Below are 12567 nucleotides of genomic sequence, written 5' to 3'. Positions count from 1 at the left end.
AAGGACATAAATGCAGTTCTTTTCACAGGAGACCAGACTGTCTCCAAATCAATAATTTCCTTCTTTAGAGAGGTATCCAGGTTCTGCTGATACCTCCCAGTCCTGACCCTACCCATTACTCTAGGCTCTGTTTCAGCCTTTCTTCTCCTGTCTCATTGTTTACAGGTGTAGCCAGGAATGTTATGAACCAGCCACAAATGTGGCTTTGTCTTATCCTCAGTGTGGTCCTCTGTATGGTTCCTGTAATAGGGTACCAATTTCTCAAACCACTATTCTGGCCTCTCAGTGTGGACAAGGTGAGTGGAACAATCTACCTAGATGTAATAATTCATGATCCTCTGTGCATTTGCCTCTGTAGATGAAAACCCTGTCTCCCATGCTCTGGATACAGGTTTTTGGCAGAATTCGACATTGCATGAAACATCCACTGTCACCCCCAGTCCGGGTCAGAATGAAACACCCGAGTAGTCGACGCTCTGCTTATGCATTCTCCCACAAACAGGGCTTTGGGGCCCTCATCGTATCTGGCAAGACAGAGAAGTTCAAGATAGCCAAGAAAAGCAAGTAGTCTATGTAAAAAAAAGTAGAGACCCTTAGGGAAAGCCCAAGTCAGTCATTGCTTTCCCTCCCATGGAGTTTAGTAAGGATGGATTAAAGTCCCTGGGAAGCCAGCATAAACATGTTCCTCCACTCTCACTATGGGGACCAGCTCTTCATTCCCCAAAACTTGTGCCAGGTAAGGCAAGAAAGGAGGTAAGAAGAGCCCCAGATATCTGTTACTCTGTACTTAGCAACATTTCAAGAAAAAGCAACCTCAGGCTTCCCTTCTACCATCCTTTCTAAGCTTTAATCCAGACAAGCAAAATGTGGAAGTAGGGAGTAAAGACAGACAGCGTGGGGAGGGAAAAAGAAGACAAGACCTAAATAATCTTACTCAGGGCCCAGCCTCCCATATCCGGAGTGACCATATACCTTCCCAGAGCCCCACTTGGCCGTATTCCCACGAAGGGAACCTTTTTCAGGTTTATATGGGAGGTTTGGAGTGAATATTTTGCTGGCCCTGGGTAGCAAAAGGAGGTAGCTGTGAAGAGTTAGTCTTAAGAAACCGAAGGAGAGTTTCTGGACCAAATTAAAGAAAAAAAAAAAAAAATGGAGATGGTTCCTGACTGGCAGTAGAGCTCAAAGTTTTGCCTTCTTCCCTCTCTTTGGCTCAAGAACTGATGCTTGTTTAGGCCTCAGAACTAGAAGAGGGATGATGCAGGGGATTTTATAAAAACCTTTTCTTGAAGGAATGTAAGCCATAACTGGTGAGCATTTGTCTTCATTCCATAAAATTATTTTGAGAAGAAATTGTATGTACTTGGAAAATTGTTTCTAAGAAATTTATGGAGAAATAAATTGCCTATTTTGGAGTGGAGTAATTTGTGTGATCTATGGGGGCCCTAGTGCCAATAATATAGTCTGAGCAATATCATTGGCCCACAGACTTCCATCTCTTTCCCCGTTCAAATTAGACCAACATTTCCCCCTGCCCCCATCTTCTCTCCTTTTTCATCTCCATTCCCCTTTTCTTCCCCTTCTTACTAAACTCTATCTTGGCCTCAGTATTAGCACACCTTTGAACTATATAGCTCTATCCTCTTTGCATATCTTATATATTGGTTCCTAAAGCTAAGTCCTAGGTTCTCTGTTCAACTTTTTCTGTACCCTTTACTTGAGTCACTTTGTCCAAATTCATGGCTTTATTTACCAACAGAAAGAAAATTCTCAACTTTGTCTGTAGCCCATATTTCTCTGCTGAGGTTCAGATCCATGAAGGAAATTGGTACTTAAGACTTCATTTAATTGAACCTGTAGAAACAAATTCAACCCACCCAAACTATACTGATCATTTTCCCCCAGAATTTTGCCAGGATGCCTCATCATTATTCCACTCACCCAAGGTAGAATGATAGGAATCACCCTTTGCTTTTTCCTCTAGCCCGTTGTCCTATCAATCATCAAGTCATATAAGTTTTCCATCTTTTTTTTTCAGTTTCCTCTTCTATTACTACCATTGCCTTGTTCAGAGTTTTCTCACCTTTTACCTGGATTCCCTGGTTCTTCCCAACTGTTTCCAGAGTTATCTTTCTGTTTAGTACTGAGGCTTGAACTTAGGCCTCACACTTACTAGGCAGGTGCTATACCACTTGAGCCACTCCACCAGCCCCAGAATAATCTTTCTGAAAGGCAAATGTATTCATATTAAAACCCAGTTTAGCATAACTTGAAGGCTTGCCAAGCCTTCTAGATCAAGTTAAAACTTGGATAATATGCTTTATTACTTGGCCCTCTCTAGCCCTGTCTTCTACCACTCCCCCATTTGCCTCCCCTTATCATGAAATTTCTGGCCTTGATGTCATCAAGCACACTGTTCTCATATCCTCAAATGCTTTCCTCCTTTTTTTTAATCTAGTGAACTCCTACTTATCTTTCAAAACTAGTTGGAGCTACATAGAGGAGATGATTGAATAACTGTCAATATGTTAAATGCGAGTGAATTAATTTTATATGACATTCATCTCAATTTTTAAAAAGTTTAGGTCAGATATCATCTCTTTCAGGAGCTTCCCCTAATTACTCAGGGTGATTTATATACCTGCCCTATTTTTCAGTTGCTTCCCTATATATACACTTCTGTCAATGACATTAGAAGACATTGTAGTCATGTATTTACTTTCTATTCCCAGCATATAATATACCTTTAATAAATGTCTGTGAATAAGTGAACAAATGAAAGAATACTGAAATCTGCTATTTGCCTATATTTCGTATTTCCACAAATAGCACCACCACTTAAGAACTCAAACTAGGATGGGGGTGTAGCTCAGTGGTAAAGTGTTTGCTTAGCATGAGCAAGGCACTGGGTTTGAACCCCGCACTAAAAAAAAAAAAAAAAAGAAGAAAGAAAAAGGAAAAATGCCTTTTCTTGCTGGTGGAATGGTTCAAATGGTAAGAGTGCCTGACTAGCAAGTATGAGGCCCTGAGTTCAAACCCCAGTGCTCCAAAAAAAAAAAAAGACTCAAACCAGAACCTGCAAGTCTTGCTAGACTCCCCTCTGCCATTCCTCTAATCCAGTCTGTTCAGTTGTTATATTCCATGTAAGTTAGAAATGTTTTTCAATTTTCCCCATCTATTTCATCCTAATTCCATTGCTCTCACTTATAGGCACACCTGCCTCTCTGGTCTCCCTGCCTCTGATTCTGCTTCTTTCCTATCCATCATCTATACCATGGAGAGTAATCTTCCAGAATAAAAATTAATCATGCCATTTGCCAGTTCAAAATCCTTGAGTGTTTCATGACAGCTTCCCAGCTTCGTTCATCACTTTGCCCATATTCTCATTCTAGCCATCCCAAGCTATTTCACTTCCGCAAAGGTTCTGTTTCTGTGCCTTGGCTCTTTGTATTCTCTATCCTAGAAAATACTTCCAACCTTCCTTTGAAAGTGATATCCATCTGCTCCACCTGAGTGATATCCACCTGATATCCATCTGCTCTTGACTCTCAGTTGGGTCACTTCTGTTGCCTTCATTGACAACACAGTCTCCTGTTTCGAGCTGCATGCCTCTTCCTTGTGCTAGAGTACCTCATACCTTCCCTTTTTTCCTTTTCTCCATTTTGAATACTTGATTCCCCATAGGCTCATTTTAATTATGACTTATTTCTCTGGTAGGCCATGAATGATCTCCCTGAGGGCAAGAATTTTGTCTTGACTTTTTAAAATTACCATCACCCAACAGAATGCTAACATCTAGATTATTAATGTCTTTTTTTTTTTCAGTACTGGAGCTTGAACTCAGGACTTTGCACTGGCAAACACTCTACCACTTGAGTCATCCTCTAGCCTGGATTATTAATGTTTTTCAATGAAGGATATCTATAATCACTTTTTGTTTTTCCTAACTTTGCTTCTTACCTTTTCCTTTCCAAATAAATCTGATCATTCTGTATCTAGTTTCCAGTTATGATACATGGTCTACCATCTAAAGCATTTGTAAAAACAGGGTTTGGACTTGGATCAGTAACATCACCCAAAGTTCCCAAACAATCACAACCCTCTCATGGTGACTTATGCATCCTGGAAGATTTCAGTTTCATTCTCTACTGAAGAGCCAAGACAGTAAGTGCTATATTCCAAAGTGAGGTGTGAGATGACCAAGCAAAATTTGCAAAACATAACAAATGAAAAACAAGTATGCAACTTCTGATTACCCCACCCACTTTGAGAAAAGGGCCAGAAATTTGGACATTAGAGAAAATCATTAGTGGGCTTTGAGTACCATCCCCAGTTCAGTCCAATTGAGAAGGCTGTAAGGAAATTATGTGGAGACATTAATATGATTAATGTGTTCTGGAGACACCAAATATTGACACCTCATTTGTCGCTAGAAAACCTAAAATTAAATAAGAGAACAATTAATTATCCATTATATGACAGAACAAGAAGTGTCTGTGGTGAGACTGCCCTTGTGGTCCCATAGCTTTTCAGGGCAAGGGATGCATGGCTGCTCCCTAGAACCAGATGTAGGTCCTGAAAGAGGGAGACCCAGTGGGTTTCTTTATCTTGTCAGAGAGATCATCTTGTTAATGTGATGATCCAGTTTATGATCAGAAGACTTGCAAATCCTTTATCCTGTGTGGAAGAATCCATGGCAGGACATGTGGGTATAAATGGAATTTATTAAAAGTTAGGAAAGAGAAATACAAAGGGAAGCATGGTGGGGCCCAGGTGGAAGCCAGAAGCCAAGAGAGCATATCTCTGGTCTTCAGGCGCTTTTAAAACCTACGATAACCTATGGGAATGATGGGGAGGTGCAGGGACACTTCCCAGCCAGGTGAGGGTGGTTCCTGAGCCAAAGCATGGTTAATCTAAGATGTAGTATTTTTTTCTATGAGCCTCGAACTTTCCCTACTTTAGCCTGTCTCAATCTGAAAGTTTAAGGAGGAGACCTCAGCATAAAGAAGCAATGGACATGTTATCAGGTGCCTTGGAATTCAGAATTAGATTTGATTTAAAAAAAAAAAGGTGGGGAGGAGGACATAAGATAATTGTTCTTTATCTTGATTTTGGAGGTCATTACTTGTATATATGCTTGTCAAAACTGATCAATCTAAGTCAGGGGCCAATGGCTTACATCTGTAATTCTAGCTATTTAGGAGGCTGAAATCTGGAGGATCAAGGTTCAAGGCCAGCCCAGGCAAATAATTCATGAGACTCCCAATTCCAAAATAACTAGAACAAAGTGGGCTGGAGGTATGGCTCAAGCAGTAGGGCCTCAGTCCCACAGGGAAAAAAAGAGGATCAATTTGTACATTTAAAATCTGTGCATTTTATGTAAGCTACATCTGAATAAAGTTGATTTTTTTTAATACCTAGAGATTTCTTAAGGTGTTGTAAGTGGCCAACTAGAGGAGCTGAATTCACCCACATTAAAGTAAACCGGTGTAGAAGAACTATTGAGCCACAGCAAGGAGGAACTACAAAAGGACCTCTTGAGAGAAAGCTGTAGATACTTGCTAAGCACTATTAGTTTGTGACAGTATTAATCAAGTGAGAACTTTCTTCTCCCTTATCCTATTCATATTCTGGAGAAACAAGGGTAAGCAAACTGGAAGGGAGGAGAGATAAATGGATAAACATAGACATCTACTAAGCTCTCCCCTGTTTTCCCACTGAACATGGCTACCTGTAATAGAGCTGAGCTAAGAGATCAGGAAAAGTAATAATTGTAAAGTTTGAAGCTTTAAAATCTTGTCATTAAATAAAATAATAAAAAAAAATAAAATCTTGTCATTAAATCACCTCAATTACTAAAATTAAAGTTAAAGTAACAAATACTGATTGTTGCCTAAAAATGACTAGAAAAATCCATGAAGTACAACCTCACAAAATAGATTAAAAGAAATAGTAGGAAGAAATTTTTTTTAATTTGAGATAGGGTTCCCCTTCGTGAGCCTAGGCTATCTTTGAATTTTCAATTCTCCTACCTTAGCCTCCTGAATTCTAGAGTTATAGGTGTGCACCACCATACCTAGCTGTAAAATGGTTTTATAGTTAGCCTTCATGCCACAGATCTCATTCTTTAAGGGTTCTAATGACACATAATTAGAATGTTCCAGTTCTTTCTGGAAAGTTCACTTTTTCTTTCAGTGTATTCATCTACACATACAACAAGTAGTTCTTTTTTTTTTTAATTTATATGTGCATACAATACTTGGGTCATTTCTCCCCCCTGCCCCCACCCCCTTGATACCCAGCAGAAACTATTTTGTCCTTATCTCTAATTTTGTTGAAGAGAGAGTATAAGCAATAATAGGAAGGAACAAGGGTTTTTGCTAGTTGTGATAAAGATAACTATACAGGGAGTTGACTCATTAATTTCCTGTGCATAACAACAAGTAGTTCTTGAGCACCATGATCTGGGCAGTGTTTTAGATGCTGAAGATACTGTGAAAGACAAAAACCAAAAAAAATGGAGCTTATGTTCTAGCAAGAGAGATAATAACCATGTAAACAAGATCATTCAGATATGTTAGTCCATTTTCTGTTGCTTATAACACAATGCCACAGACTGGGTAAAGCTTAAATTTTTTAAAAAATAGGTGGCCAGATGCCAGTTGCTCATTCCTATAATCCTAGCTACTTGGGAATTTGAGATCAGGAGGATTGAGGTTTGAGGCCATCCTGGGGGAAAAAGTGAGACCCTGTCTCAAAAATACCCAACACAAAAAAGAGCTGGCAAAGTGGCTCAAGTAAGTAGTAGAGTATCTGCCTAACAAGTGTGAGGTCCTGAGTTCAAACCTCAGTACCAGCAAAAAATTTTTTAAAGAAGTTCATAGGCCTCATAGAGGCCTATCTGAGGGTCCCATTTTTATCTTATCTTAAGGGATAACAAGGGAAGTTTAGTTGGCAGGAAATGTAATTGATGGGTTGCCAGGACCAGAACCAGAAGACATCCAGATATTTTTTATTAAAAGAGAAATTAGTAAAAACCATCCTTTAAAGTAAATTTTTTATGTTGATAAAAACCAGTAGGATTAAGAAAAATCATGAAAACATTAGGGGGAAGGGGGCAAGGTGGAGAAATGACCCAAACAATGTATGCACATGTGAATAAATTAAATAAAGTCTAAAATTTTACAAAAAAAAAGAGTCATGAAAACATTAAGGAAAATGTATAAAGTCTATAAATTGAACATTAAAAACACCTGCCATCCATAGAAACTGTATACTAGATTGTTAGCTGCTATAAAGATGCCAACCAGTGTCCGTCTCTTGTCTATTTTAGATGGTAACAGCCAAGTCACAGTTACCTTTTTGGACAACCTTTTAGTTGAATAAACGTATACCAAAGAAGTATTAAAAATGAGCCATAGGCTGCAGAACTTTCTCCTCTTTGAATAAGAACTTTTAATATAATGTCCTGTCTTTTAGTTATATATGGAATGAAAGGCTTACCTAAATTTTAGAAATACTAGAGCTAGGGCAAATACCAGTAATCCTTTAAGTTGTTATTACCCCAAAGGCAGGAATCCAAATCCTATAGAACCTAGACATTTACAGATAAGTTGAGCTGTTATTACTAATTTTTTAGGCGGCCCTAATTTTAAGAAGGCCCATGCTTTTTTTTAGGAGGCAAGAGTTAAGTTACAATGGGGCCTAGATAATTAACCCTTAGTTGGGAGATCTATACCTTTTTTGTGAAACCCAGTATTCTGCAGACACCAAGAATTTAAGATCATCTGCATACTGCAGTAAGACTCCATTATTTGAAAAACACCTTAAAACAAGTGTAGAATTTGACCCACTACAATGAGCTAGAGAACAGGTTCTTTAGGTTCTAGCATTAGCTTTAATGTTCTTACCCCTTGCAAAGGTAAAACCAAAGGCCAGGTGCCAGTGGCACATGGCTATAATCCTAGCTACTCAGGAGGCAGAGATCAGGAGGATCACAGTTCAAAGCCAGCTCAGGAAAATAGTTCCCAAGACCCTATCTCGAAAATACCCAACATAATAAAAAAGGACTGGTGGAGTGGCTCAAGGTGTGGGGCCTGAGTTCAAGTCCCAGTATCCCCCCCAAAAAAGATAAAACCAAGATTATATGCATTATGATGGGATAGATTTAATTGCTAAGAATAAAACATTAATTAAATTGCCTATCAGAAATGCTCACACATAAGGACTCATTCTTAACCTCTTGGCTTTATTTTGGAAGGGCTGAGAGCACTGACTTCATTTTGCTGTTGGTTTAATCCAGGGTCTCATTATATAGTCAAGGTTGGCCTGGAACTTGCTATGTGGCCCAGACTGGCCTTAACTCATGATCCTCCTGGTTTGGTTTCCCAATCACTGGGATTGCAGGCATGTGCCACCATGCCCACGTGACTTGATTTTTATTCTGACAACTTTCCCCTTGTTTCTTAACAGTTTTCTTCTAAAGATATCTATTGACCAAGCACTCTGTTTTAGCTTTTATTGTCCCTTGTTGCTGGAATGAGTGCCACAGATGGTCTGATGTGGATGGTCTGTTAATTGACAGTATTACATTAGTACCATTAAGATCTCCTTATTATAATTGGGAACACCTTTTACACAAATTTGTAAATGTCTACCATTATTAAAAGTTTTAATTTGAAGGATACCAGCTTAGTATAGCATTTTTTATATGTTGTATTTTAGAAGGCTTACTTGGAAAACACAAATATATTTAACATGTAAAGGAGTCAATAACAGTTAACATTATAGTTTTATATATATCATACATATATATTAACTCAGTTGTTACCCTTGGGAATAAAGCCTTGAATCTTTTGATAGGTAATATAATAGGTGTACAGCACTACAAAAACCCAAAACCCTAGATTTTTTTTTACCAGTTAGGGGAGCAGTGTTAGTGGTCCCAAATAGCCCTCACATTTTATGTTTAATCATATCATATATAAATATGATATATATATAAAACAATGTTTAACAATATTTTGATAAAGAATATGATGCATGGATGACATGCGCAGGAATTTCAGGTGCTCAGTGTTTTGAGCCCACTCTGAGAATGAAAGCACAGTCAGACTCCAACAGCAGAGGTCAGAAAGATTTTATTTGTAAAGAAGGGAAGAGAAAGACTGCATAGTGGAGAATGCAGGGGGACCCAGAAACTGGTGATCCCTTGGGTCAGGGTGGGGAGTGGGGTTTTATAGTCTTTTTTGTATTGCCTGAGGGCAGAGATGCCTTTCAGATGCAGGTGGGCATTCCCTAGGGAGGAGAGGTGTCTCCTGGACCACTTAGCACCTTTTGGGGCCTCCTGCAGTCTGCCCTTCAGTCCTTCATTTAGACACATAGTTCTACATACTTTAAGTCAAAGATATATAGTGCACTAATTGTATTAGAATAATAGTTGTTTTGCCACATAATTATAAGGTGGTCATTTAAGAGACTTTTACATAAACTCTGATTTAGTTAAGATTTATAGTTTCTTAAGTAGTCAGAACTTGACAAGATCAACAGAAAACACAAACAATTATTTTCATAATTATTTATATATTTCGGATATATATCTTTCCTTTCAGCTAAGAGCAGAACAATATTAAGGTAGCCTTATTATAGATTTAAGTTTTAGTTTTACATCAGTACACTAAATTTTGACTTTAGAAAAAATTTTAGGCAATTTTAAATTATAGCCAATTTAATCACACATATAAACATTTGATAAGTTTTAAGGCCTTTTTAGTTTACATTTTGAAGTAATTTTTACAAAATTTTGAATTTAGAAAAAATTGTTTCTTTTCCCAATAAAAGAAAATACTTTCTTAGTCTTATTTTAATATAGAGACAGAAAGAAAAGCAATCTTAAACCATTTCTCTTCACAATAGCAATTTATAAAACACATTTGTAATAGATCCAATTATAAAAGAGAGTTGAATGCAAATTACACTGACAACAAAATGAAGCAGATTAAGGTTACTTTCCATAGAGTCCTTCTCTTCAGTCCTAAGACAGAGGATAATTCTTGAATGCCTGCATTTTAGTTAGACCTGGTTGACATAAGTGTTGGCAATAATGGCACCAATAGGTTTCAGTTCTTACTGCACCCTTAAGCTTCTGTTTTCCAGGGTCACGGTCCTGCCTCCCAAGGTAACAGTCCTGCCTCGAGTCTAGCTTGAATCCTCCTTCTGCCCCAACCTCCAATCAGCATGAACCATAAGATCCTAACCAATCAGATCATGCTGAGTCTCACTGAAGGGTATTTAAATCCCTGCCCTTCTCTCTCTCTCTCTCTTGGCTCTCTCTGCTCTCTCCCTCTCCCACCCGGCAATAAAGAATCTCTTGGCCAGATCACTCCTCTTCACGTGGTCACTTTTGGAGCCTATATTTCCTTACAATAAGCAGCACAAGAGTTGGGGAAGAGAGAAGAGAACAGAAGCACAGCTCCTTTATATTAACTCTATAAGAATTGTTCCAAAGGTGTTTAGGTATACATATGGAAAAAAGTTTAAGCAGTTTACAAAAAAGAGCTCCTACACAAACACCCTGTGTTTCTATTACCTTACTTTTTTTTCTGCCAATTATTAGCACAAAATTCTCAAATGACACTAAACGCTCAGAGAAGCCTCTGGACTAAAGACCAAAAATTTCTTATACAACAGTTTTTACCTATTAGCTTTATAATAGTAATTTAAGAACCATTTTTACAGATGTCTATACATACATAATACACACGTACACACACATAAAAAGTTTTAGGCATGCTAAGACAGACGTGCACATAAAAATGAAAAAAACCTGAAAATTGGCCCTAGCAATTAGTCAGTTTTCTGGAATTCCAGAGGCAAAAGAATTTTTGCCCAATACACACATTTATATAATTATACTAACTTAGATTACACTTAAACAATTTAGTCATAAATTAGTTATACTCCTCCCTAGGAAGGAACAAGATAGTGAAGGCCATATGTTTGTCATCCAGCACCATGGCAAAGATGGCTGCTGTGGTGGTAGGCCACTGAAGGAAGTGTGGCAGCCCTATCATGGTGGCAACATTTTCCGTGACCACGTGATTTTTCCAAAGGATGTTAAATGGAGCATAAAGCCATTTATGTTATATTACATACAACATTTATGTGCAAAACAAACGTCAAAAACACACAAAAAAAGGAATTTTTTTCCCCCATTGGGCCCCTAGAAGTCAAAAGGGATTAGACCTAATTTAAGAGACTTTTCCAAACTAAAGAATAGCTTGGGGAAAAAAGGTAAAATGAATGGGAAAATTTGTGAATCTGGAAGACTTGTGAATTGGCATCACAGAAAGGAAACAAAGCTTTAAGGAAGGTGAAAGATTTTCCCACAGGGGCCAAGCTTTTCTATTAGCCAGTTTGTTAGGCATTCTTTTCTCTTTAGGGTCAGTGGGTCAAAAGAAATCCTAATGATGTACTCCAGTGTGTCTTACCTAAATGATAAGATCAAGAAACTAGGAAGCATCCCTCCCACATGTTCCTGTCTCTCTTGAGTCTAGGAGATGATAATGAAGGTTTCCAGGGGCCCTTCTGTCTCAGTAGGTACTAGTTTATCAAATAATCTCATTGATTTACTCATTGATTTCCTCTCTGTTAATCAGGGTACTAAACCCATTGATTATTGGCTCTTCCCACACAGCTCCTGCCCCTATGTACAACTTGCCAGGAGTGTATATTGTATGTAACCCAATGTTGCTTCTCTTTGGGAATCAGAATTAGACCTCTGAGGAACTAAGTCAGTGATTAGGACAAGAGGTAAAAGGTCACGTAGTTTGAGGAAGTGGGGCTTCTATTTTAAAGTGGCCATGGTTTGCCACAAGAAGATAAGCCAAGGTGTCTAGTCTTCTGTAGAGAGAATAAAGCAAATGTCAGAAGAGAAACAGACAAGACACTATTCCAGCCCAGTAGAAAGTCTTATGATAGGCTCTCTGAAGTTGGATTCTATAAAGATATTTTTATACCTTAGCTAGAATGAAGGTGTTTTTATCCTCTGCTGCCAAAAGCTAAAACACAAGGCAACATTGATCTACATATATTTGTTCCTCCTGGAAACAGGGAAAGGTAAGACGACCATCTGGCTCACTCTGCAACTTTTCTCTTAACACCTCATGCAGAAGTAACCTTATTTACTACAGAAAGAAACCAAGAAGCAAGGAACACTGTGCTAGCCCCAACATAGCTGCAACTCCAGCCTCAAATCTTCTAAGATGTATACAAAATATTTTGGAGAATACACATCATTTAGAGAAATTCAAAACTATTGGTTCTACCTTACTACACCCCCTACAACCCTTTGAATGAATCATTAAGCTCTACAGATTCTACACCCAAACTTGCTCTTGAATCTATCTCTTCTTACTCTTCAACTGCTGCCCTAATTCAAATTTTCTCATTTATAATAACTACCAGCTGTCTAAGTAGATCTACTAAATCCTCGAATATCCCCCTACTCCAGTAAGATTTCAAAAGTGCAAATCTGTTGACATTCACCTGCTTTAAATAATAGTGCTCTTG

At 38.2% G+C, this 12567-nt stretch overlaps 1 protein-coding gene across 1 annotated transcript in view; it reads left to right on the top strand.

Moving 5' to 3' along the window:
• Window positions 1-2031, top strand: part of LOC109677506 (phospholipid-transporting ATPase FetA-like) — a 99345-nt gene extending 97314 nt beyond the window's left edge. Inside the window, exons 28-29 of the mRNA XM_074051522.1 lie at window positions 166-296; window positions 392-2031. Of these exons, the coding sequence (XP_073907623.1) occupies window positions 166-296; window positions 392-568 (308 nt within the window). The 3' untranslated portion in view covers window positions 569-2031. The remainder of the gene's footprint in view (window positions 1-165; window positions 297-391) is intronic.
• The last annotated feature ends 10536 nt before the right edge of the window (window positions 2032-12567 follow it).

The sequence above is a fragment of the Castor canadensis genome, chromosome 13 (assembly GCF_047511655.1).
Source record: "Castor canadensis chromosome 13, mCasCan1.hap1v2, whole genome shotgun sequence".
In the NCBI taxonomy this organism is placed as follows: Eukaryota; Metazoa; Chordata; class Mammalia; order Rodentia; family Castoridae; genus Castor; species Castor canadensis.
The sequence above is the reverse complement of the archived record's forward strand: the minus strand, read 5'-3'. Positions and strand labels throughout refer to the sequence as shown.